The sequence below is a fragment of the Ambystoma mexicanum genome, chromosome 1p, assembly GCF_040938575.1.
Source record: "Ambystoma mexicanum isolate Mex_15411 chromosome 1p, UKY_AmexF1_1, whole genome shotgun sequence".
NCBI lineage: Eukaryota > Metazoa > Chordata > Amphibia > Caudata > Ambystomatidae > Ambystoma > Ambystoma mexicanum.
In genome coordinates, this window is record NC_090921.1 from 1453628299 (window position 1) to 1453653695 (window position 25397).

At 45.1% G+C, this 25397-nt stretch overlaps 1 protein-coding gene across 1 annotated transcript in view; it reads left to right on the forward strand.

The window, feature by feature from the left end:
• LOC138455188 (fatty acyl-CoA hydrolase precursor, medium chain-like) overlaps window positions 1–25397 on the forward strand; it is a 799801-nt gene that overhangs the window by 427181 nt on the left and 347223 nt on the right. Inside the window, exon 7 of the mRNA XM_069607091.1 lies at window positions 22802–22906. Within this exon, the coding sequence (XP_069463192.1) occupies window positions 22802–22906 (105 nt within the window). The remainder of the gene's footprint in view (window positions 1–22801; window positions 22907–25397) is intronic.

Genomic DNA, 25397 nt, shown 5'->3' on the forward strand with positions numbered 1-25397 from the left:
CAGCAAGCTACTGTGTTGACTATGGTCCACTCTAAACTTCTGTTTGTGGAATGCTGTATAACAGCGGCAGAGTGGCGGTACTCGGTTTCAACAATATCGAAAGGTCAACCAGAGGCTATACCAACCTCTGATGGAAAGGTGAAGCCGACTACACAAGATCAGGGAAACCAAACATTCTCAATGGGCCCATCCTTGTATGAACAGGACCCATTGCAAACCTCAAACATCAACCTAAGAACCACAGCGGATGTGGAGGCAGGGCAGCCACCCATTTCGCCAACTCGCAACGTGATAAAACAAAATTTTAACGTCCCCACCCTGCCATCAGCTAAGCCGAAAAGTGCCAAAACAAATTGCAAATTCCCAATTATTGGCCGAAAAAGAAAGAAGAAGAACTCTAAGGAAGAACTGCCGATAAGCAATCCAGAGCAGAAATGTTATTGTGGTGTGAAATCTAAGGACTCTCTTGGAGAAGCTTTAGTCTCACAAGGTCTTCCCAAGACCCACATGGTAAAGAAGCCCTTGCAAAAGGGGTGAAATCCACCAAACCCCTGTTGATCATAGATGAGCTGGAAGGAGACACTCACCAGGAGTCAATAGTGGCTTGACAAGCTGTGCAACAGGCCCTGTATACAAGAATTGAAACGACTAATGAGGGGATTTCAAGATTCCCGGTGTTCTTGACATTGGAGGAAAGAAGACTCAGAACAGAGAAAATCTATCATCATACAGGTCAGAATAGGCAGACAGACCAAGATCTAAGGTCTTCCATCCCCAGCTCTGAGAAACTGTAAAAAGAGCTGGACCCAAGACAGGCAAAGCAGGGCTGAACCATTCTACCCAGTTGACCAAATCTGACGAAAGCCAGATCCCTGATCAGAAAGCTCAACCCTTGTGGATAAACCCCAATGACCAGCCCCCAAAGAGGAAACCATCAAAGTACAGGAGTGCCCAGAAGTGGACAGAAAGGCCCAAGGGCCAACCCTCTCGATTCCAATGGAAGGGCGGGAAAAGTACCCTCTCAGTAAAACTCGACAGAGTGGTGGATAGGGAGTTTAACCTGATATCAAATCGCAAAAGCGTAATGGATTTACTCCAATGAATTCATAACCTCCGCCAAATCCTCTCTGACGACATTAAGATCATTAAATGTGTGCATGAATCACGCACAGATAGCGTGTACCTTCGCACAACCTCACCCATCGTGAAGGGTATGCTGCTGGAAGCAGCAGAACGTTTTCAAATGTTGGGCTTTGATATCACAACTGCAAAAGATATTGTGGTAATAACCTCACCATTGAAGGGCTTAAGGGGGCAGAGACGCAGCCCGCACCAAATCCAGCAACCTTGGAAGGCGAATGAACGATCTGGAGGGTTCGAACTGGGAAACCAAACTCTAAGGGGAACAGCGCAAGATGCATCAGCACAACAGCAACCTCGGTATGGTCCAGGTAGAACCAGCCTAACCATCATACTACATGCTGACAACAACAATGCTCCGACAAGAAAGATTAAGATACTTCAGGAGAATAAGTGGGGAGCTTCGGACAACACCTCCTGGTCCTGGCTCTCGGGTGCTTCGGCTCGTGACAGTGGATCATGGCTCCCTAAGAGGGATCACATCCCACATCTAAGGTTAGCTTCATGGAACACAAGAGGATTCAAACACCTTACCTCCAGGAACAATGTAAATGTGGGTGATTTTGATAAAGTGTGTCTCCATCACACTTAGTTACGGACAAAACCATGCTTCGCTGGATTTACCATCATTTTTAACCCAGCCAGAAAGGACCCAAAAAGAAGACCAACATCCGGTCTTTTGACTACAATTAAATCAGGGAGTGGGCTCAAACGAATTGAGGTGGGACTGCACAACCTTTTTTCACAGGTTACCATAGTGGGATGGTCCCCTTCACTTAGAGACCACCGGGAGGTACAAGAATCACCCCTAGCAATCATACATTTATATTGGAATCCGAGATCAATGTTGACCAAATGATTTCTGGACCAGGTGACCTCACTGATAGATGACACCTACATAAAACACCATGTGTGTGACATCATTCTATTCAACGACATGAACGCCAGGTGCCTCTTTGAAGATGACACCCCAAAATCTGCTTACACCAAACTGCAGCAAAGACAAGAGGTATGGCTTGGCAATCAGTAATGACCTTGAGGGACTTGCATATGCTAAATGGCCATATGTCGGTGGATAAGCCGCCACAAGCAACTTGGGTAAAGGATGGCCATGAGGTGCTCATAGACTACATGTTTGTGTCAAGGACCCTTCTCTCCCACGCAACATCATTCAGAGTAGTAAGAACCATTCATAGTGATCAAGATATGCTAGCAATTGCCTGGGCATCAGAGGAAAAAATTTAAAAATACGGAAGAGTGGGTCCTCTCATTGAATGTAATGGTGAGTCTCAATTAAGAATCTCAAAGGATTTGATTGACAGTTTATCTATGCGATTCACAAAAAAAAAACAGAAGTGGGGTGCTCTGTAGACTACACCCCTCTCCTCAAATGTTTGCTTGTAAGACACCATCGAATACCTGGGAGGGATAGAACTACTCTGTGCTCCTATGATGAAACCCTGTTGACAAAAAGAAATTAGAAAATTGAAACAAAGAGCAATGAACTCTAAACACCCGGATGACCTACTTCGATCCAAAATTTCATCTGGACAATACAAAAACTGGGTGCGAGTCCACAGTTTGGAAATGTACCAACATGAAAATAATCTGTGGGAGAAGGACCTGGGAATTTTGGTCCCTTGTGAAAAACTGCTTAGAGTATGCAAGACTATCCGAGATAAACTGTCACGGTGGAAGTGTGGGTTGCCCACTTTCAGGATCTCTATGCAGAGAAGGCTTGTGCTACCCTGGAACCAAGCAAGGAACTATCTCTGTGGGAAGTTCTGCATGAAATTGAGGAAATTGAAGGGAAACTTATGAAACTAAACAACTCCTGTGCTCCGGGTCTGCATGGCCTTAGCAACGCCATGCTAAAGCAAAATCTGGTGCACTGGGCCCGTTTTGTCCATCTCCTGTTCAAACGAATTCTACATAACCCTTGCATTCCTGTTTCTTGGATGAGTGCCATTGTCATTCTGATATTCAAAAAGAGGGAGAGGGAAGACCCTAAGAACTATCATCCCATCGCCCTCCTTGATGTGATTGGTAAAATCTTTGGATCAATGCTACTGACAAGGCTAAATAAATGGTTGGTCTGAATTGGAAAGATGGAACAAACTCTTGCAAACTGGATTCGTCTGAGTTATAGGCACTGGTGTAAACATCTTGATCCTAAGTATCCTGAATAGAATTGTTTGGGAGGATAAACCAAGGATCTACCTGGCCTTCATTCACTATGTCCAAGTTTTTGATCAGGTGGGTCGGTCTAGATTGTGGTACAAGCTATGGACCTGGAACTGCCCAAGGTCGATCCTGGAACCTCTGGTCTCCTTGCATTCAAATACCAGCATGAGAATAAGACTTACCAAAAGGGGACTACTGTCCCAGGAAATACCACCATACATAGGCCTCAAACAAGGCTGCCCATTGGCCCCGGCCTTCTTTAATCTCTTCCTGGCAGATCTCAATCTAACCCTGGGCACTGCAAGCAGCTTTCCTCCATGGATAGGCACTTAAGCCGTCTATTATATGCTGATGACCTGGTTTTAATCGACCAAACACCTATTGGGCTGCAGCGTCAGTTGGACAAACTAAGCAAATACATGGAGAAAAATATTCTCCAGATAAACACAACAAAGACGAAGATCCTATTGTTGAAAAAATCAAAAACAAATTTCGAGTGGAAATTGGACCGAAAAAGAATTGAATAGGTAGGAGCATTCAAATACCTGGGAATATTGATAAACAGCTACATCGACGCTCCAGTCACTGACTCCCTGCGGCAGAAAGCGAAATCCCTGGCAAGTCATGCGATCATACTAAATAAGACATTTGGTCCATTTTCAATGGTCCCCGTCGTGGACTTCTACAAGATGAAAGATGTCCAAAAATTTGACAAATGGATACGACACAACACTGAGGATGCCAAATACGATATGGCCAATCTTGGAGGGCTTCCATTTCCTATGCAGAGAACTAGGTCTTCAATCTTTGAAAACCACAGTGGAATGGAAGAGAATGTCCCTATTTAGGAAATGTCTATTGAGCACACATATGCCAATTATGGAATTGATTCTCAAAAAAATTGCAAAAGGAACTAATGGGGCGTTGAAACCATGGGTCGAAGGTAACTTGGAAAAACTGGGGAAACTTGGATCTATGAAGAAGAGATTAACTCAAATCAATATAAACTGAAAACTAAACTTGGAGAGCAGGATTGGACTCTGGCCATAAACATGGATACTTCCTATAAACTGCACCAGCACACTGCTACCTAAATATTTGGTTACATTCCCATCCAGATCTCATAGAGACCAATTCCTCTGGCCCAGATTGAACCTGCTGCTGACAAATGAAATAATCAGGTCAATATTACCAGCTAAAGCCACAGTTCAGTCTGCTATCAGGTCCTCCGCTCACCGGTGTGCTGAACCTGTTGGCTTCTTTGATCTCTGGAGTCAAGGATAATACCACGGTAGCTGGCTTGCCTCTCCGCATGCGTTATCGATGCAGGAAGCCCTCATGTACCATTGTCGTCTGCTGCTTCGTATGCCAGCTGTAACTCACGGTCTTATGATTTCTTTTGTAGAGGCTTTTCGGGTCTCAGTTGAGAAGGGCTTCCCCTTCGTCGTCCTTCTAGGTCTCACTGCCTTTCTTCTCCATTTGAACTGCCAGTTTGGTGTAGCTGTCTCCTCGTGCGTTTGGCCTTGCTCAAAGTGTGCTTTTGTGTTTTTTATCCCTGTGGGGAAGGTAAAAGGATGTCAGCTGTGCATGGTTCCTATCAATTGCCTGATTCTGCCTGACCCTTGTGTCAGGACATGTCAGGTAAACAACTCTAGTGTTCGTGTCGGGAAAGGGGGGGGGGGGGTAGAGTTTCTAAGTATCCTACTGGGTAGGATGGGAAAATGGTGAATAAGGAAGGGTGAGTCTTGTAGGGTGTGTGGAATGTATAGGGGGAACGGTGGTGTTTTGTTTAAAGCAGATTATGAGTTTGAGAAATAATCAAAGGAATGTTGAGGAGAGCAACTGGGAGTATTCGGGTAGGACACACGGAAATAGGGATAATGGGAGAGATAGTTTCCATGTGCAATGCGGTTTGGTCTCCTAGGGCATTTGTCATATTTAGAAGACTTGTTGGATCCGGGTAAGAGTATTTTACTGTGAGGAAGGGAGACAGATGTGGTATAGCCTACAAAGGTATCCGGGATCTCGTCGTCCTCCTCTGCTTCTTCCACAGTATAGTATTGCATCTTACTTGGGGCATTTCCCCGAGCATACACCCAGGCTTCCCTACCCAGGTAATCCTCACTCACTTGTCCACCCCCAGGGTTGGGATCTCAGAGTGCCAGCTGTTCTCTGGCCACCCTAATAAGTGATACTCGTGGTCTTCTCGGGAGAATGCCTTCAGGTTTCTCACACAGTGGACTGGTTTATCCATTTTAAAGGGTCAACCAAGAAGTGGTAACTGCAGAACTGATCAGCTGGGGGGAGTTGGAACATACTGCTACCCAAGATGCTTTGTAGGCTCACCTGTGTGCCCATCATAACAACATCCCCATTAAATTGTGCAAGGGGGAAACATTGGTAAGTGTACATGGACAAGTCCCATACATCACAGCTTCTACCGCTCACTACTCTTCTCCTTTTAACCGATCATCTATAATCATCCTCAGTCTCTGTCCCTTGCACACCATGTCCATCATCATGTTTCTGCTTCTTCTGTCTCCTTGTACTGTCCCACCATTGATACACCCCCTGACCTCAAAAACACCACCAATATATTTACTCTCAAGTAAGCCTTCCAACTCATCTCCTACACTGGGGCAACACTTCCCCATGCACATTATTGTCCTCTTTAGTCCCCCCTGCATGACCACCACTACTTAGGCTTCCTGACATTGGGCCTCATTAGGCGGTAGGCGATAAGGGATTACCGGCACCGGTAAGGGCACCGGTAATCCCATACCACCCTATTCTGAGGTCCCTTAGCGGGTCCCTTCCTTAACGCCTGGTTTTACCAGGCATTATGGAAGGGACTCGTTAAGGGACTTCAGAGCTAATAACGGTACCGCAAATTGCGGTACCGTTATTAGCTCCATCCCCATTCCCATTGAGCCCTATGGGTGCTCGAATGGGAATGGGGAATGGTTCCCGGAATGAGGATTTAGCGGGTCCTCCAAGGTTGGAATGACCCGGTAAGTCCCTATTTCGGGAACCCGGACCCGGAATGCGGTAAGGGGGTACCCATGGCACTAATAGCACCATGGCTACCGCCTACCGCGTAATGAGACCCATTATCTAGTAAATACTCTTCTTTGTTCTCCGGTTGGTGTGTTCTCTGCCCCCAGTTCTGACTTTCACTGACCATCACCGGGGAGACCCCGGTAGAAATGTTATGACTGGATCTCACTTGTCTCGTGTAGCCTGTAGAGAACCTGAACAATTCTCATGTTAGCTCTTAGAGATGACTCATAGGAAGGATGAGAACCAAAATAATTATTGTGTTGGTGGCTCAGAACCCTGTTAAAAGGTAGCTCTTACCTAAACTACTGATGAGTTAAAATAACAGAAGATGGGTGTAGGAACTTGCTTTTAAGATTTAAAAGAAGATTTGTAACACAATCACATATGTCATTAGGTCATGATATGACAGTCATACGTCACACACACCAGCAGTCAATCATTGGAGCTACCTGTTTCACCACAAGATCCACTAAATGACCCTACTCCACTTGTTTTGTGTCTAACTTGAATCTGACGGCAAATCATCATCGAAGCTGATTTATTTGCTATGGCTAGATGACTTAATATACTCTTTCTTAATGTAATGCTGGTTTGTGTTAATGTATTTGAATTGTTCAATATTTCAGATTTCCCCTAGTGCAGAAAAGATAGCCACCATAGCACTAAATACACACTCGTGCTGTACACTGGCTGCGGTCAGTTTAGGGATTCCACGGCAACTCTCACCTGTGGTGCATGTCAATTGTGAAACAAGCTGCCATTTTAGCTTTGTATTCCTATTTATGGGTGTCCCATCTCTCCTGAAACCTGCACCTGTAATTGGGACAAGAAGCAGGGCGAATAAAAGGAAAGGTTCAATGCGGGTAAAAGCCAGAAGGCAATAAAATAAACGCGTCTGGAATGAAGGAAACTGATCCAAAGAAGAGGAGGTATTGGGCAGAGCAGCAGACAGAATTAGTGCCATAGAAGGTCAAGTTGAATATTAGTCAAGAGGAAAGGGGGGGTGCAGTAGAAAGGAAACCTAGGTTCAAGGGAATCACAATACACACAAGAAATGTGAGGCTTCTGGATTTGTAATGTGACAAATGTGCAGGCAGAAATAACTTTGACACCCCACAGTGAATGCATCACAGGCATTAATGCTTTATGAGCCATGTTGGAATAGGCACCAACTGATCTAGCCAGAGAGCATGCACAATGATCACCATGCCAGAAGTGTCTTTGACTACGGGGAGGGCGTGGTAGAAGTAGGCATAGCACTCAAGGCCCCTCGACAAAAAGAATAAAGTGTGCAGATCAGCACAAGTGGACTGACAAGTGTCAGTTCACATGTGGGACACAGTCCAGCACAGAGACATAGCATAGTTGTAGGCTATTGTGCTTTACAAAGCAAGGTAGGTTAAGACAAGAGGCCCAGGCAGTACAGAAGCAGTGCACCACAAGCAGCAAAGAAAGGACCAGATTGCTGGGCATTGCACTATAATAACGCTGGCTAGCGATACCACGTACTGAACCAATTCTGTAGTGGATCATTATTGTATTCATGAGAGATATGTCAAATAGTTATACATACACCATCACAGCTGCTGATCTACTTCGTGTTCAATTAGACCCATCAGCATTGAACATCCATGATTCATTTAAGAGTTTTCCGACAGGCTGCCCATCAACATCCTATCATCATGAGTAGTGGTGTCTGAAGATGGGTTGGGTAGTTTAGGCAACAAGCAAAGTCGCTTTGGATGATGAAAATGACAATGCTCTTCGTACCTCTTGTGGTGGTGTGCTGAGTACAGGAGTTGTTGCATTATCTTCCATTCTATGGTCTTCACAGTTTCTTTTTTCACCTGCTACATCAGTGCATCTTTATAAACTGTGTCTGCTACTGTTCAAGTCTCAGTTTTCTCATGTGGCTGTAAAGCAGCCACTGTATTCTTGAAACATGGGTCAAGATATGAGACAAAGCTATATTTAATGTTCACTTTCATTGAGGATAAGCATGGATCCACAAGCAACGTTAAGAACACATCATTCACCAGCTGTGTTGCATTCACCTCACCAGTCAAATCATGGGACATTTATCTTATTGGGTAGGTTGAGTTTTAGCAGGTAAACCAGTGGCACAACCTTGCTTAATGATGCATTCTGCCAGAAATCATTCTTGATGACCTTGCTAAAAGGCTGTAGCAAGCAACATACATCTGTCAGCAACTGCCACTGTCTTGGTATAAATAATGGCTCATTTAAAGCTTGTTTGTGACTGTTGTGATATTCAGGGATGGCATTGCATTGTTAACTTAGCAGGTGCTACCGGTATACATTTCAATCCCATTGGGTGGCAATTGCAACGCAACTCCAATTTATGGTGTACCTACAATTGGTGCAGAACCTTACTTGCACGGTAGTCATGCCTTGAGGGAGATCTTATCTTATCTTATGGGTCACGCTAATCATGTCCTTTGTGGGATGGCAATTGCTGATTAAATGTGAAAGGCATTCACAAAACAAGCATACATGTTCTTGCCAATTTGTAGGGCAGAAAAGAAGTTCAACCCATTGTCAGCAGTTGCAAAGCTCATCTGTAGGCATCATGGTCATTGCCATAGCACCACCACCTTCTCCCAGATTTCTACTCCACTGTAGCTCCATCTATAAATCCTGGCAGAGTGGCCTGGTGCTAGCTCTATGCATATTCCGCCCTCTAGGATTACCTAGTTATCCTGACCCCTCTCGACTGCTATGAGAATGTAAGATCACCATGCGCAAAGTCACAACCATGTGGTAAATGCTCTGTTCACATGTCCATGGTGAAATGGGCTTTCTGGCCGTTTCACTGATTTAGTGCTTGGCCCACTGCATTGAACACCTCAATGTACAACTCTGTTACATCCTTGTGTGAAAAGTAACTTTAACTGGGATCTTACCAGCAGTGACTGAATTTACGCAAGAACTGACCGAAGCTGTGGCTTTCAACAGAATGCACCAAGATGTCAGTGGACAGCATGCTTGTCAGGTTAGAAATGTGAAAGTGCACTGTGTCCTGCAACCTGAGCTATTTTTGTTTGCATTCAAACACCTTGATCACACTGACCTGCCACTCAGGGTATCACTGAGAGAAGCAGAGCTGAGGAACATGTTGGCAGATAAACAATGGTTTCTGGGGTGATAGCATGCGCTAGGTGTGGATTGATTGACTGCTGGGGTGGGTTGCACCTCAGGTCTTGTTTTGTCATCCAGCCCCTGTGCACTGTGCTGAAACCGAAACATGTGGCACCCCAAAGAGTTGTGCCACAAGAGAAGGGGGGCTGATAGGTTCTGAATAGCTGGGATGCAGAGAGTTTGAAAGAGAGAGCACCAAGAGATGCATTCATTGAGGTAGTGGGGGCAAGCCCACATATGGACATATACATTTGTTATTTTATGTTAAATTGGCTTATACTACTCTGTTACCATTGGCATAGTCCTCAGGCAATCACATGGTTCTGTAACAGAGAGGTTTGGGTAGGTTAGTGAGGGAAGAGGAAGTAGGATAGAGGTTCTGCTTTCCTGTTGGTGATTGTAGAACCAGGAGTAACTGGCATCTGATGCGGATCTGATTTCTAGATGTGTTTGAATTGTGTACACTGGCGCTATTGTGTCTGGATGGGTAGCTTCCAGTGATTGGGCGCGTGTTTACGGCAGTTAGATTCATGGTGGATGTGTTTGTTGCATGTTTCAGTGGGAATTAGACTGATCCAACGGATCGGTGAGTTCAGCGTGGGGTATGCTGGAGGGGAGTTGGAAGCGGGGGTTAGTAGTGTGTGGTTTTCCTTCTGTCCCCATTAGTATCGCTGGCAGTGACTATTTCCTGCTGGTCATTGGGAGTCAAACAGCCATGTTTTCAGTCGTTTTCTGAATGTGGGGTGGTCTTCTGGGTTCTATTTGAAAAGACCTAATTTTAAAGATCTCAAGAGAAAAAGTCTGATTTACAATGCCCGATGTTATATTGATCGGAAGACCAGCATTGTAAAGGTCTTTTTCTCTTGAGACCTTTAAAATAAGTTTCTTTTCTTTTTATTTTATATTATGGGATTTTAATCCCCTGAGCCCTCAATTGTTCCTTCTTACCCCCCACAAACCCCAACCTCTCCTGCAGGATTCCCCATCTCTCAGACCCAGCCCCTTCCTCCCTCTCCCCACTCCCCTGACCCCCCAGGGCACCAAAACATATACATACACACAACACACATGCACCCACACACACATTTTAAGAAAAAGCTCTTTTCACCTAGAACGGTCTTCTGACGTCCTAATTTCCTATTTCAGTATTGTGTTCCATAGATTAGCAATTAGGTGTGAAAATGTGGTTCCTCCGGATGTCCTTGTTTCGTGCTGTTTTGTTTCAATTTGGAGGTTGTTGCTTGATCTTAGGTCTCTTCCTGATTGGTAGCAGTGGATCTTGGCCTGGAAGAATTCGGCTCTTTTTCCGTGAAATGATTTGTGGCCAATGCAGAGGGCTTTGAATTTAATATGTTTTTTTAGCGGCAGCCAATATAGGATTCTCAGAGCTGGTGTGCTGTGGTCTCCTCTATTAAGTCTCAAGAGTATCCTTGCTTCAGTGTTTTGGATGTCTTGGAGTGTTTTGGTGAGCTGCTCTGGCATTACAAGGTAGAGGGTGTTTGCATAGTTGATTCTTGATAATCCTCGGAAGATGATTGCAAGGGTTCTATATGGCAAGGAGAGTTAGGGAGCATCCCTCTAAGTAGTTTCAGGAGGTAGAAGTATTTATTTGTAATAGCGTTGACTTGTGGTTCCAGTGAGAGTCAGTTGTCCATGAGTATTCCCAAGTTTTTTACCACTTTTGATGTCTCTGGTTGGGTTCCCGTGTCAGGCGGCCCGTCCAGTTTTCAGTCGGTTTCATTGTCATCGGATGGGGAGAACATTAATTCTGTTTTGTCTGGGTTTAATTTGAGGTTGTTCGCTGACATCCAGCTGCATATGTCTGTGAAGCAATTGCTGAGGGTGTTTATTGGGTCTTGCGTTGTGGCTATCTTGAAGATGAGTTGTCTCATTAGCGTAGTTGTAGGTGGTCATTCCATGGTTTTGAATGATTTTCATCAAGGGGGACATGTAGATATTGAAGAAAGAGTGGAAAAGCTGGAGCTTTGTGGCACTCCACAGGAGGTGTTTGAGGTAAAAGGCGGTAGATGGTAGATAGGTTCTTTCCATTCGATTTGTGAGGTTGTATTTTAGCAACTTTAAGGCAGTCTTTTACCCTGCATTCCTCCAGTCTTTCCATTAGTGTTGTGTGACTGATTGTGTCGAACGCCGCAGATATGTACAGTAGCAGGAGGGAAGATTGAGTGATGTTGTTTGTATTTATTTTTAAGTTGTCCCAAATGGGTAGAAGTGCCGATTCCGTTCTTCTCATGTGTCTGAAGCATGAGTGGTCCAGTATTCTGTTAGTTTCTACATAGCTAAGTAGAATTTTATACACATGGTTCCCCACTATTTTCGCCGGGTAGAGTAGGTTGGATATAGGTCTGTAATTACTTGGGTCTTCTGTGCTTTCTGTTACGTTTTTCAGTGGCTTGATGTAAGCCGATTTGAATGATTCCAGTACTAGTCCTGGTGTTTAGGAATTGGTTCATAAGAAGCCAGAAGTGTGATGCTGGGGTGCTGTGGTTGAGGACTTCTTTGTATTTCCTCGGGGGGCAAGGGCCGCTTGGAGATCCAGCGAGGTTGATGTCCTTTATTAGTGCAGAGAAAACTTTTTTGTCTATTGGTTCGAATCGGACGAGTCTTGCTGTGGTTGGTGGCTCGTCAGTTGTCAGTGGTTCTGTGGTTGCGTTTAAAGTTGCTCGGCTTGCTTTGATGGTCTCTTATATTGTCTAAGGTAGTTGGTGATGTTGTCACATAGTGCTTGAGATGAATCACACCTTTGTTGCAGGATGAAGGGTTTTTAATCTTTGATGATTCTGACGGATTTGTTGCTGGTTGGATTTTTTGCTTGGAGGACTGTCGATTTGTATATTCTGAGTTGTCTTTGGCATTTTATTTTGTCTGGTTGATTGTAATGGTTTCTCCATATTTTTTGCAGTTTTTTTTTTTTATCTCTCTGAGCTCTTCAGTGAACCATCTTGCTGCAATCTTTTTTGCTGTGCCTTTGAATTGTTTTGCCGGTGCTAATTGGACGAGGGCCTCAGTGATTCAGGTGTTGGGTATTGTTTCAGCCTAGCCAGGGATCATTCTTTTCAGCTCAGCAGTATTCGGTTGAGTCGATTCCAGCAGATGTGTTAAGAATTCCAAGTTTCTTTTCATTGTGGCGTGTAATATTGCGATTCCGGGGGCGTAGCAGGTTTGAAGTTTGACGGAGAATGGTATCCGGTAGTGATCACTTCATACGATTAGTGTTGGTGGGGTGGATCCACAGTCCTTCTCTACAGAAGCTTGCATCCAAATATGTCCGGCATTGAGAGTGGCTGTGTTTACTATTTGCTTGAAGTGGAGTGTTTCCGGGAAGGCGCAAAGTGAGTTGGCGGTGGTTTTGGTCTTTCTTTAAAACCGTATGTTGAAGTCGCCTAGGATGATTAGGTTATCATTGTAGGTGGAAAGGTTGGCGATGGAGTTAGTGAGTTTCGTTCCATAGTTCGGGCTGTAGGATGTCGGTCTGTAGATCTGAAGGAACACTATGTTGGCTCAGTTGTTGAGTTTAGAGAGAGAGCATGGGAAATGATCTAGGCTGGTTGGAAATGGTGTATATCTCATATTAGAATTTATTTGAGGGGGAGAGAAGGGCACTCCAAGAAATCTGCTTGCACGGTAGTCCAGTTTTCTGAGCACATGGGTAGAGATAAGGGTTTTAGTTGAGTGGTAATAATGTTTAGGAGGTTGAGTCCGGCTGTGGTACAAATTACCCTTGGTGAGCTGGTAGAGTTTGCGGTCCCTATCAAATAGAAATCCAAGGTTGTCAGGAATGAGGAGGTCAGGAAGAAATGGATGTGGGGGTCTTTGTTTGAGGCAGAGAGAAAAAGGACTTCCATCTGCTTAAAGGTCCAGAAGGATGAGGATGGAGGAGAAGTGCTAGTTGTTGATCATTGGTAAGAGAATTGGCGTCGTAGATGAACGAAGTCTCAGTGGCGTGTTTCCGCCAGAAACCTAATTTGGAGGGGCAAGGGACTGTACCTCGAGATAGTTGACTAAATCCTATTTTAATTTCTTACCCCCCAAATTATTTTCTACCTCTATTATTTTTCTGTCTAAAGTCTATTGGCTCAGCTTCTGTGGAACTTCCTGTCTCTGCCTACAGACACGTGATTCCTAAATGTAACCACTCTTGCATGATTTACACTATGCAGCCTGAACAAAAAGCATCTGCCCGCCCAAACTAACCCACAACATTTTGGAAATTGGGATGGTAGTTCAGATTGTATTCAAGTGTGTTCATTTATATTTAGGCATAAGTTCTTGATATATATGATATGATAGTTTATTTATAGAGCGCCTATACACAATGTGTTTCAAAGCGCGTATGCCATGGATTTATCTGTCTCTATTTCATCAGCAAATTCTGTCCCTAGTCTATTAGTCCCAGCAGCAAGAGAGTTGCAAATGAGCCACACTTAGGGCATCACAGCCCTGTCAGGTTTTTGGGATGGATTACTACTGGTGGTAATTGCCACCATTAGCAGAGGTATTTCCATGAACCCGCCCAATTACAGAAATACCACTTTTAACAGTACTGGTATTTCTGGAAGTGTCACAAGTATTCTATTTTTTTCTTCTAGAAATACAACTTGTATATTTTTCCTATGCATTCCTGTATATTTTCCCTTTGCATTTCCACACTCAAATTAATTGCGGTAATGGATAGTATACAGTAGCAATCTTCAGTGGACTAAAGGTTCAATTCTGACCCTTTTATGCATTACATATAATGGGTGATGCTCTGCACACTCTGGGCACTGGTGGGGCCTGTATACTCTTGCTTCTAGGTCCCTCGCTGCAGTTCGAAGAGGTTGACCATGAGTTGTTGATGTTATCCTCACGTATAAGTTTGGCTGGGCCTGCCCTGGCAAGGTTCACCTTCTTTCTGTGAATTTGGTCATAGTTTGTGTAAGCAGTGCTAAAGATAAGATGTTGAGGTGGGAGTATTTTACTCCCTATTTTTAAACTTTGAGAGTAAATGTGATGTTAAGAGAGTAAAAATGACTTTTCTCCTTTGCAAGAGAGTAAAATGTATGAGACCTCCAGCCGACGTGTGCAAAAACTGTATGGAAATCATTACTATGCGGCAGCTTTCTGCATTGTCACAGAATACACCTTCCATTTATTTCTCTAAGGTCTGGCCATTTGATCTCTCTTGTATATATTTAAATGTTGAAAACACAAAAACCTAGCCAATTACATAGTAAAGCAAGCATGAATTGTATTGTGATTTGAGGTATTTTAGCCTCTTTGTCTTTTGATGTTTAATGAAAGTCCTCATTTCCTGGAGCTATTACTACCTAATGGTATGCCAATGTTATGATACAACATTGCATTTACTGTCTCTATCCTCATGAAATTCACAAATGTGATATTTGTAAGACTTTTATCTAACAAAACTTTCCAGCACAGACACAGGAGACTCCTTCTACATTTGGGATCTAGAGGACACTCTTCTGATGAAGAATCAGCTAAGACAGCTCCTGGACTGTCCATGAAGCCTTCAGAGAGGCAACCTTCTAAAAGAAGGGCCTCATCTGTGGAAAGAAGCACCTCTCCTACATATAGGAGCAAGAAAAAGATGGAAGTGTCATCTCTTTCTACATACTTTGGTTCTGGAGACCAAAAGTAAAAGCACCTAACGGGAAAACCTCCTTCAAGGGTAAGGAGACGTTTAAAAAAAAATCTGGGGGCGGGGCCAGTCGTCATTGAAAGCGTCAACGATGACTCTTCATACCTCGTCGTCCACGACTAAGTCTTTGTTGTTGAAATCGCTCACTTCCAAGCAATCAGTGACGAAAGAAGCTCATCATCATCAGCGAAGCTATCATCGATGGTCAAGGAGCACCATTCGTCCACGAAATCTTCTTCGAAGACATCCTCGTTGATGAAGCCATTGTCGACAAGGATACCGTCGATGACTTCCGCCCCCTCGTCGATGGAGAAATATAAGTCCAAGGCACCGTCCACGGAGATCCCTGACGCGCCCTCCAATGAAAGCGAGTCGTTCGGACCAATTGACACAAGCTTTCACACACCGAAAGTCCTCATTCTACCAATGGGGACTCAACTATCTCCTTTAAAAGAGATGGCAGAACTTCCTGACATCATCTACATGAGGATTTCTCGGATTCCGAACTCATTCCTGAACAACCGACCATCGCTCCCAAGGAGAAGAGTCCTCCCTGGTATCCCACCATAGATCCCACCCTAGGGGAACACACAGACCCATATGATCCAGAACTCATGCTTTCTATGCAGAGGATCATTAACAAATTCGATAGATATCAGAGATAGAGGCATCGTTCCTCTCCCCCTACGGAAAGATCTCATCGAAGGCAGTTTTCACCACCTCAAAACTCTCCTAGAAGCTCTCCTACCAGGAACAGACCTCAGAAGAGAGCACGCTCACCGGAACCTCCCTGTAGGTCCAGGAGCAGGACGCTCAGTACTTCACTGACAAGTGTCACCCCTTCTAGATCATCTCTGACACCAAGACCACCCACAAGGGATCCTATCAGACCACCCACAAGGGACCCCACGATAGTCCCTTCCATCGCATCCATTTCCAAGTGGCAAGAGGATCCTTTCAGGGATTTTTCAGACCCTGAAGAAGGGGAGATTACTCAGGAGCCAGACGTACAGAGTGAGTGGGACGATTACATTGTTGAGAAGCCTAGTAAGAAGGACTCTCCAGGAGATGCTTCACAACCAGATGATCTAGTGTCTTTTCATACCATAATTGGTAAAGCAGCAGACCTCTTTACTTACAAGTTGCTTCTGAAGAGAAAAAATCGGTGCTCTATGAACATAGAGACAAGCATATAAGACCAGTCACTACTATCCTTCTTTTGGAAACTATATGGGACACTGGAGCAAACATTTTGGCTAGACCGTTGTCCACACCGGCCCTCATTTTAAGGCCAGAGAAGAAGTATAAGGCACCGGACAGGGCACCAATATGCCCAAGTGGTCATACCAAACCGGATTCTGTCATAACGGTTGCAGCCAGAAAAAAGGTTGGCTAATCCATCCTCGCCTCTTTCAGCTCCACCGGACAAAGAAGGATGTAAATTGGAGGCCATGGGCTGGAAGGTATCTTCTTCGGCCTCTCTCACCATCAGTGCCGGAAACGCCATGTCCGTATATCCAAGCTGATCAAACATTTGCCTGCGGACCTGCAAGAAGAGGCCAAAGCAATCATATCAGATGGCGAGGCCACTGCCGACCATATGATCGACAAGGCTGTTGGTAGAGTCGGGTTTCAGACAAATGGCCCATGGTACAGTCTTGAGGAGGCAAACCTGGATGAAGGCTATGAACTTTAGAACAGAAGTTCAGGCTCAGAACTTAGATATGCCCTTCGATGGGCAAGACCTATTTGGTAAGAAAATTGACGACCATCTCAAGGGTATTAAAGCTGATACCGATACGGCAAGAGCCATCAGTTCCCTTAAGGACAAGACAAAGATTGTCAGTCTTCCCGGTCCTTTTGAGGTGCACCCTTAAAATATAGGGGTTTCAGCCACCCCTGCTACAACCAGAGAACACAAGACAGATACCATCAGTCATCAAACAGGTACACCCATAGGGACAAGCGTGGCTCCAACCACTCCAAGGCCTAGAGCAAGCCAAACTGACTATCTTCTTCCTCCTCCTCCCTCATGACACACCCCGGTGGGCGGGAGAGTAAGCGTTTTTATCAACGTTGGCTAAAAACATCAGACAAGTGAGTGCTATAGGTGGTCCGCAAGGGTCACACCATCGAATTCCTGGACCAACCTCTGTTCCTTGCCCCCATTCCACGCAAGGTACATTATCTGAAGCAGGCCATGCTGGAGGTTCAAAAGCTACTCCTAAAAGCAGCTACAGAACTGGTGCCAGACAGACAAAGGGGACGAGGCTTCTACTCCCGCTTCTTTCTGGTGAAGAAAAAGAACGGTCAGTGGAAACCGATTCTGGATTTGAGAGCTCTCAACAAGTTTATGAAGTGGATCAAATTCAAGATGACGTCTCTTCAGAACGTCCTCCTGTCGCTCAACCAGCACAACTTCGTGGCCACCCTCGACTTGGAGGACGTATATTTCCACATTCCCATTCACCCTGCCCACAGGCATTTCCTCAGGTTCACCGTAGGGGTGTCACATTTTCAGTTCCGTTTCCTCCCGTTCGGCCCAAAATCAGCACCAAAGGTGTTTACCAAGTGCGTGGCACTGGTGGTAGCATACCTCAGAAGGTCAGGAACGGAAGTCTTCCCATATTTGGGCGATTGGCTCATAAGGGCCAGCTCGCTCACTCTGGCATGCCCCGCAGTAAAGAGAGCGATAAAACTCTTGAAGGGGTTAGGGTTTTCGATAAACGAAAAGTCCTGCCCCGTTCCCAAAAAGCCAGTGCTGTTTCTGGGGGCAGAAATGAACAGCGCCATACCCAAAGTAAGGCCGTCACCAGACAGAATATCTGCACTAACTCATCAGTCTTCATGGTTTTAAAGCATCGGGGCGACCGCGGTCCGCTCCTTCAAATCTCTTCTGAGCATGATGTCCTCATGCATATTGCTCACACCAAATTGCAGGCTGCAGGTGAGACCAATCCAAGAGACCCTCGATCACCAATGGAAGCAGGCAATCGGCTTATGGGAAGATAACATACCACTACCAACGGCTTTTCACAAAGCCCTCTGATGGTGGAGCTTATCTCAGAACCTGCTATGGGGAATGCCTTTCCAGGCTCCAACGTCAACCCTTCTCCTCAGGACAGATGTGTCGTTGTCGGGCTGGGGAGCGCACTTAGCAGACCTACCAACCAAGGGCACTTGGTCCACCCAAGAATCGCAGCTGCACATAAATGTGTTAGAGCTCAGGGCAATTCGATGGGTGCTGAAAGCCTTTCTGCCAGTACTGGCAGGGCAGGCTGTGACCGTCCAAACAGACAACATAACTTCGATTCATTACATGAACAAACAAGGGGGAACAAGGTCGGAATTGCTATCGCAAGAGGCTCAAAAGCTATGGACATGGGTTTTGCATCACAAGGTCCACATCAAGGACGAACGCCTAATGGGAGTGGACAATGTCCTGGCAGACAAGTTGACCAGAGAATTTTCAGCATCACACGAATGGGAGCTGGACGAAGCAGAAACCTGCCAGGTTTTCCACATGTGGGGATGTCCACAGATCGATCTTTTGCCACCAAGGCCAACAAAAAATGCCACAGGTTCGCCTCCAGGTATCTGGAACACCTATCGATGGGGGGCGCCTTCTCAGTGGACTGGACGGGAAAATTCCTTTATGCCTTCCCATCTATTCCAATCATAGCAAGAGTGCTACGCAGACTGAAAGAACAGGCCTGCTCGATGATCCTGATAGCACCGGATTGGGCTTGCCAGGTTTGGTATCCGACCATGTACCGTCTGTCTCGATGTCCTCTGATTCATCAGAGCCTCCTAACGCAACAAGGTCAGAACCTGCTCCACCACGATCCAGCGAGCCTGTCTCTGCATGCATGGTTCCTGAGCAGCGAAAGTTAATAGATCTAAATCTTCCTGCAGAATGCTGGGACGTAGTTAAGGCCTCTAGAACCCATTCTACAAGAACAACCTACATTCACAAATAGACCAGTTTTACCATGTGGTGCGAAACATCTTCAGTGAACCCGCTCTCTGTTTCCATCGAGCAAATACTTCTGTATCTGTTGCACTTAGTGAAAGCAGGGCGTTCCCCTGCATCCATCAAGGTGCATTTGTCTGCCATATTGGCATAAACGACTAACCTAGGCCAACAATCTTTTCTTACCAAACCGGCTATCAAAATATTCCTTAAAGGATTGATGCATACTTTCCCACCAACTCCTACACCAGTGCCTACATGGAGCATAAACACTGTTCTAGCAGCGCTCATGGAGCCACCATACGAACCGATTCATTTGTACCCAAGGTACTGTCAGAAATGACGCTCACTGGGCTCATCGTGCTTCCCACCTTTTTCATGAATCATTCTTCCGATGCAGAGACGTCCTTACACTCACTCGATGTTGCAAGGGTCCTGAAGATCTACATCCAGAGCATCAAAGAGTTCCGCTCCTCGACTAGACTCTTTATCGCATTCGCTAGCGGGACTAAAGGACAGCACATTTCAAAGCAAGGTTTGGCACGTTGGGTTTCCCAGTGTATCAGCCACTGCCATCAGTCAAAAGATGATCTACTTGCTAGACCATCTTCAGCTCACTCCACCAGAGGGAGGACAGCTTTGGTTGCTTTTCATGCTGGAGTACCATTGAAAGACATCTGCAGAGCTGCAACATGGAGCACTCTGCATACGTTTGCCAAACATAACTGGCAGAAGATACCAGCAAAGAGTCGGCAGTGGGACAAGCTGTTCTTCGCCACCTCTTTGCGTAAGGTAGGAGCAGCCTTCTCTTCCCGCCTTCCCTGGTAACGTAAACTGTTACTTGTTGTATAGTAAGGCGAGTAGAAGGATCTGCAGAATGTACATATGGTATGGGCATGCTTAACTGCTTGGTATTCTATTCAAGCATCTGAATCTATGAAAGATCCAATGCTGGAGAAGTTTTAGTTACTTACCTGTAACTGTATTTCTCCAGCATTGGTATCTTTCATAAATTCACATGCGCCCGCCGCCTCCCCTGAGAGGTGCTCCATCTTCTCGCAGCCATCCTTCATGTAGCCTTCTACGGCTCAAAATCTGAAGATGGCTGCCGGGGGCGGAGCTTAAACCCTGCCACCTCATTGGCTAGGGCCATAAGGACAAAAGTGAGGTGGTGGGATTACACAAGTGAATGGCTCATAGGCCATAGGGGGCAATCTACATTGTATTTCTATGGAAATAATGTATATATATATTTTTTTTTAATAATTATTTAAATCACTGAGAATTCCCAGTCTGATGATGGGCAATATTCAAGCATGTGAATCTATGAAAGATACCAATGCTGGAGAAATACAGTTACAGGTAAGTAACTAAAACTTGCTCACCTCCTGCCATTTTCCCATCACAACTGTTTTTTTCTTGTATTGATGGGAATTGCTTTAATATGATTCTGGGTCATTTTACAGTTTTTACCTCCAACATGTAGTCCGCAGGAATGTATTGCCAGTGGTATTAGCTTGGATTTAGGTAATATATACCTCTAAACTTGTGACAGGTCGGAAGGAACAACTGTCACTATTTTGAAAATAGTGCCAAGACTGTAATGACCCCATCATAGTCAAATAACAGGCATTCCATAATGTGGCTATTCCAAACAGAACTAACTTTGACATCCTGCCTTAATGCAGAAGAAGACAAGTACTTTATTTACCTTTGGGATGTGTATTTTATGTGAGTTTGGTGATACTTCAAAGACTTTCGACAAAAGTATAGATGAACAATAATCTATTTTGAGAAGCTCTTGTGAGTGTCAGAAGGTGCACATTTTGAAAATGCAGATGTTTCTTGTAATTGATTGCTGGATATGTCAATGTCCTTTCAGAGATCAATGTAATTAACTGCGAAATGCCTAAACCTTTATGTATTTGTAATTTATTGTATCCGCCATCACCATCCTTTCCCCTCACTCTCTGGCCAGTCTCCCTTGGCCCTCCTCCTATCCCCACCTGTGAGGCTAAGAACCTCGGTATCATCTTTGATTCCACACTTTCCTTCTCCACCCACATCGCTGAAGTGTCAAAAAAGTCAAACTTCCTAGTGCACCCCCTTAGAGGTACTCTTCCTTTCCTCTCCTTACTCTAGAAGCTCACCGTCTCCGAAGCTCTGGTTCTCTCTACGTTGGACTATTGCAACAGCCTCTTTCTAAATCTACCTGCCTCTACTCTCCGCCCTCTGCAACTTATCCAGAACAGGACTGCAAGACTTGTCCTTGGCCTCAGCCCTGGAATTGTATCTCTCCAGCACTGAAATATCTTCATTGGCTCCCTGTGGGTGCAAGAATTAAATTCAAAACCCTCTGCATTGTCCACAAGGCTTTCTGGGGCCTGGGTCCAATTTACCTTCAGCTATCCCTCCGCAAATACCTCCCCTTTCGAGCTCTCCGCTCCTCTACCTCTAACTCCCTCAGGGTCAGTAGTTTTTCAAAGAGACAAGCTGGGGGTCGATCTCTGTCTTCGGCTGGGGCCTCCCTCTGGAATAGCCTCCCTGCCACACTGAAACTCGCGGAGAACCATCTCCGGTTCCGGAAGTACCTCAAGACTTTCCTCTTTGCTACTGCCTTCGCCTTCCCTCTCCCCTGCTGATTATTTTTGTCCCCCTTCAGCATCGTGCACCTGACCACCCTCTGTCCTCCGGGCCCAGGTACCTGCTCACCCTGCCAACTTTCTGTACTGCCTCTGGGCCACCCCTTGCACTGGAGTCTGTACCCATACAGGCCTTTTTTTTTCTTCCAGCACTTATCAGACCTACTCAGTCTGCTGTTTGCCTTAAACCCAGCACTTGCCACTTGCCGGCTGCACAACCGTTTTTTTTTTTGCCTTATTATTTATCAATTTATTAGTTTTTATCTGTGTCTCCTTGCTCCTCACTCTCCTTTTTCTCCCCCTTCCTTGCACTTTTCCGCCTCCCCTTCTCCCATGCACTGGGCCTAGTAAGATCGTTGTTTTGTTCTCCCATTTCCCCTCCCTTGACTTGTTGGGCTCTGAAACACTTGTGTATGAGCGTGATATAAATAAAATATCATATCATATCATATTGTTCTTTCAATCAGAAACTCTTAACAATAGGTCACAACAGAGGTCAGTGCAGCTCTGTGATTGGGTGCTGCTCTTGAGAGTAGTCATAGTAGACTGCTGGCCAGATAGTGGCTGTGGTGCAGAAGAACACATATGGTACATAGCAGAAGAACCCTTAAACAGATACTGTTTTGAGGCGATGGGGATCATCGATCACGTGGGAGGGATGGTGAGAAAATTAGTGCATTGGACCTCTCGTGAACAGATGTGTTATAGCACTGCTGTTGAATGCTGGAATATGTTTGTACAGGGAACACTTGAGGGAAACTAAAAATGGCTGAATGTGTCAGAGAGGCATCAAAACCATGGTCCATATTGTTATTGCATTTAAGCCAAGTCATTTCACAAATGCACTTTCATTTGTAATGTGAACATGTTCAACTGTTAGCCCATATGCAGGTCCCATTTAATTGTTTTGATGACAGCAATACCAAAGTGAACCAGTTCCTGCATGCAGAAATTAATTCTGTTTGTTTCCATAATCCCCTGTAGATGATTGCCAATTCTACTGGTTGTGAAACAACTGATTCCGCTGCAATGGTGAGATGCATGAGGCAGAAAACAGAGGAAGAGATCTTGAAACCGATCATCGATGTGGTAGGTGGCCCTCACTGTACATTGGACAGATCACACATAACTCGTATGCATTTCACAACATGTGGGTGTGGTTGTTTGTACCAGTGGCAGAGTAGAGAAGGTTATGCAGAAGCATTGTACAATACTCAGGTTACTTATTGATGCTGCTCACTTCTGAGCTCAGTATTACTAATATCCTGCATCAGGATGCATGCCACTCCTCACGGTCTCCTCTCATTACGCGGCGTATGTCTAAAAGTTACCTGCCAAATGTTCCCATGGTAATCGTAGGTATATTTGAATGATTCAAAGTCTGCCCTCTGTTCCACAAGTGTTGTAATATTTTTCCTGGAAAACAAGAAAGCTGAGGTGCTTCTGACAAAATGAAACATTTCCCGAAACAAACCGCAGGGTTCTTTTCATCAGATTTCTTTGCCCAATTCCATACAAATACAAGCCTTTGATTCTATTATTTTGCTATTGGGAATGATCTCTTGATCTCTCACTAAGAAGTTCATCATTCTTCGTTTTGCCTTTCCTTAAACACATCGGCCACCCACCCTACACTTTAACGCAACACCTGCTAGGTCCCCCATTACTTCTCACGACAACGCCATCTAAATTCTATACCTCTTCCACCAACCCACTGCGTGCAGACTCAAGCAACTCCTTATCCACAATCTTAGGCAAGACCTCTTAGCAAAGCCAACATGTCACCTCCACCCTCACCTCAGGATAAATATACCCCAAGTGCTCTCACCACAACTCCATGCAAACCTACTGAAATATACTTCCGATCTGCACTCATCAAGGGTTCGCATCTTGCCTCTTCCTCTCCTCCCACTAATTACCCTGTCCCCTCTTCTCATATAGAACTCACGGCCAAGCACTGTTAAAATGCCAATGGTTGTGCTGTAGAAAGTCACATTAGATTGGTCAAAATGCACTGCAGTCTTTGTATTTTGTAGTTGATAATTACATATATTTGCATCATAAATACATTTATTTAAAACAAATTCACCGATTTTTATAAAGACTTGAAAGAAAACCCTTCCACCTAAAATTTGAAAGTAGAATAAGCCATTTCAGCGAAGTTACACATGCAGCATCACTGCCCTATATTCGTCACTATAAGCTCACTACCCTTTAAGACTAAGATGATTTCCTTAAGCAAAAGGCTTGCTAATTTGCATAACCACAATGTATTGCTCATGTCTGCCTACACTGGAGGTAAACTTCCAGTTAGGGCCACTGGGCAGTGCTGTGGCATGTGTGACTTTGTGAAATGCTTATTCTGCCACATTTCCAGTGGAAGGGGTTTCTTCAAGCGTTAATAAACCCACCATAACTTTGTGATATACACATCACCACCACAGCATGACATACCAGACTACTTTTTTCTAAATAGGTGCTGATCTGGTATATACCCATATCCAATTCCCTAGCTCATAGCTGTTTCATGTAAACCTGCACCAGATAACCTCCATATTTGCACCACAGGGGGCTTAATTTGTTTTCAGGTGGAAGAGAAGAATAGGAGTGGCTGCTTGGTCTGAACTAGGTGATGAAACACTGAATGTGCAGCTAGTGCCTTATTAGTTATGAATGCGTTTGGAGCATCTGACTGCTAAGAATACACAGGTAGAGGTTGCAATTGTGTTCAACCACTTATTTATTCTTCTGAACCATCTCTTTCCTCTCTTTATACAGACAGCAAAGCAGTAGTAGCTTACTATGCAGTTGAATAGACATTGTTTGAGAGTGGGTTGGCGCCACTAGACTAAGAAGATTAATTGCTTGATGGAGTTGCCTCCGTCAGGCGGGGAAAACGTCCTTGACTGCTCTTTTCCTTTGAACCCCCTCAGGCAATGACCTTAGGTGATGACCATCCCTTGTGGGGCGACCTTCACTCATCGTCATCCACCTCCCTGTGCCTCTTCCTGCCACTGGCGTGGTCTTCAGGCAACCTAGAACTCTAACTGGAGGTGGTTCGCTGGATCATTTTACCGTGTCGTAGAGAGGCATGCCTCTGTACAGAAGTGGAGTCAGAGCCCCCAAAGGCAACCTCAAGCCACGCGACAAAATGCCGGTGGCGATCATGCAGCGTTTTGTCGGTGAAGGACTGGCAGATCTCGCAGTCCATTATCACATGGTGGGGATGAAGACTGATATGATATGGCATTTGTAACGCGCCTATACACAAGTGTTTCAAGGCCCGACGAGGCAGGGAGGGGGGAACAAGGGGAGACAGACAACAATCCTACTAGGCCAGGTGTCAATCAGATCACTCAAGTGCATGGGTAGAAGGGAAGGGAAGGGAAAAGTGCAAGGGGGAAAGGGAGAGAGGAAAGTGCAATACAGGGTTAGTAAAACAAGATAAATAATAAGGGCCAGCTGGTGGCAAGTGCAAGGTAAGTGCAGACAAGTGCTGGGACGGGGGGGGCTGTAGGGGTACAGAGACAGTCCCGCAGTGCATGGGTTGGCAGGGAGGCAGTGCAGGGGAGAGTTGCTG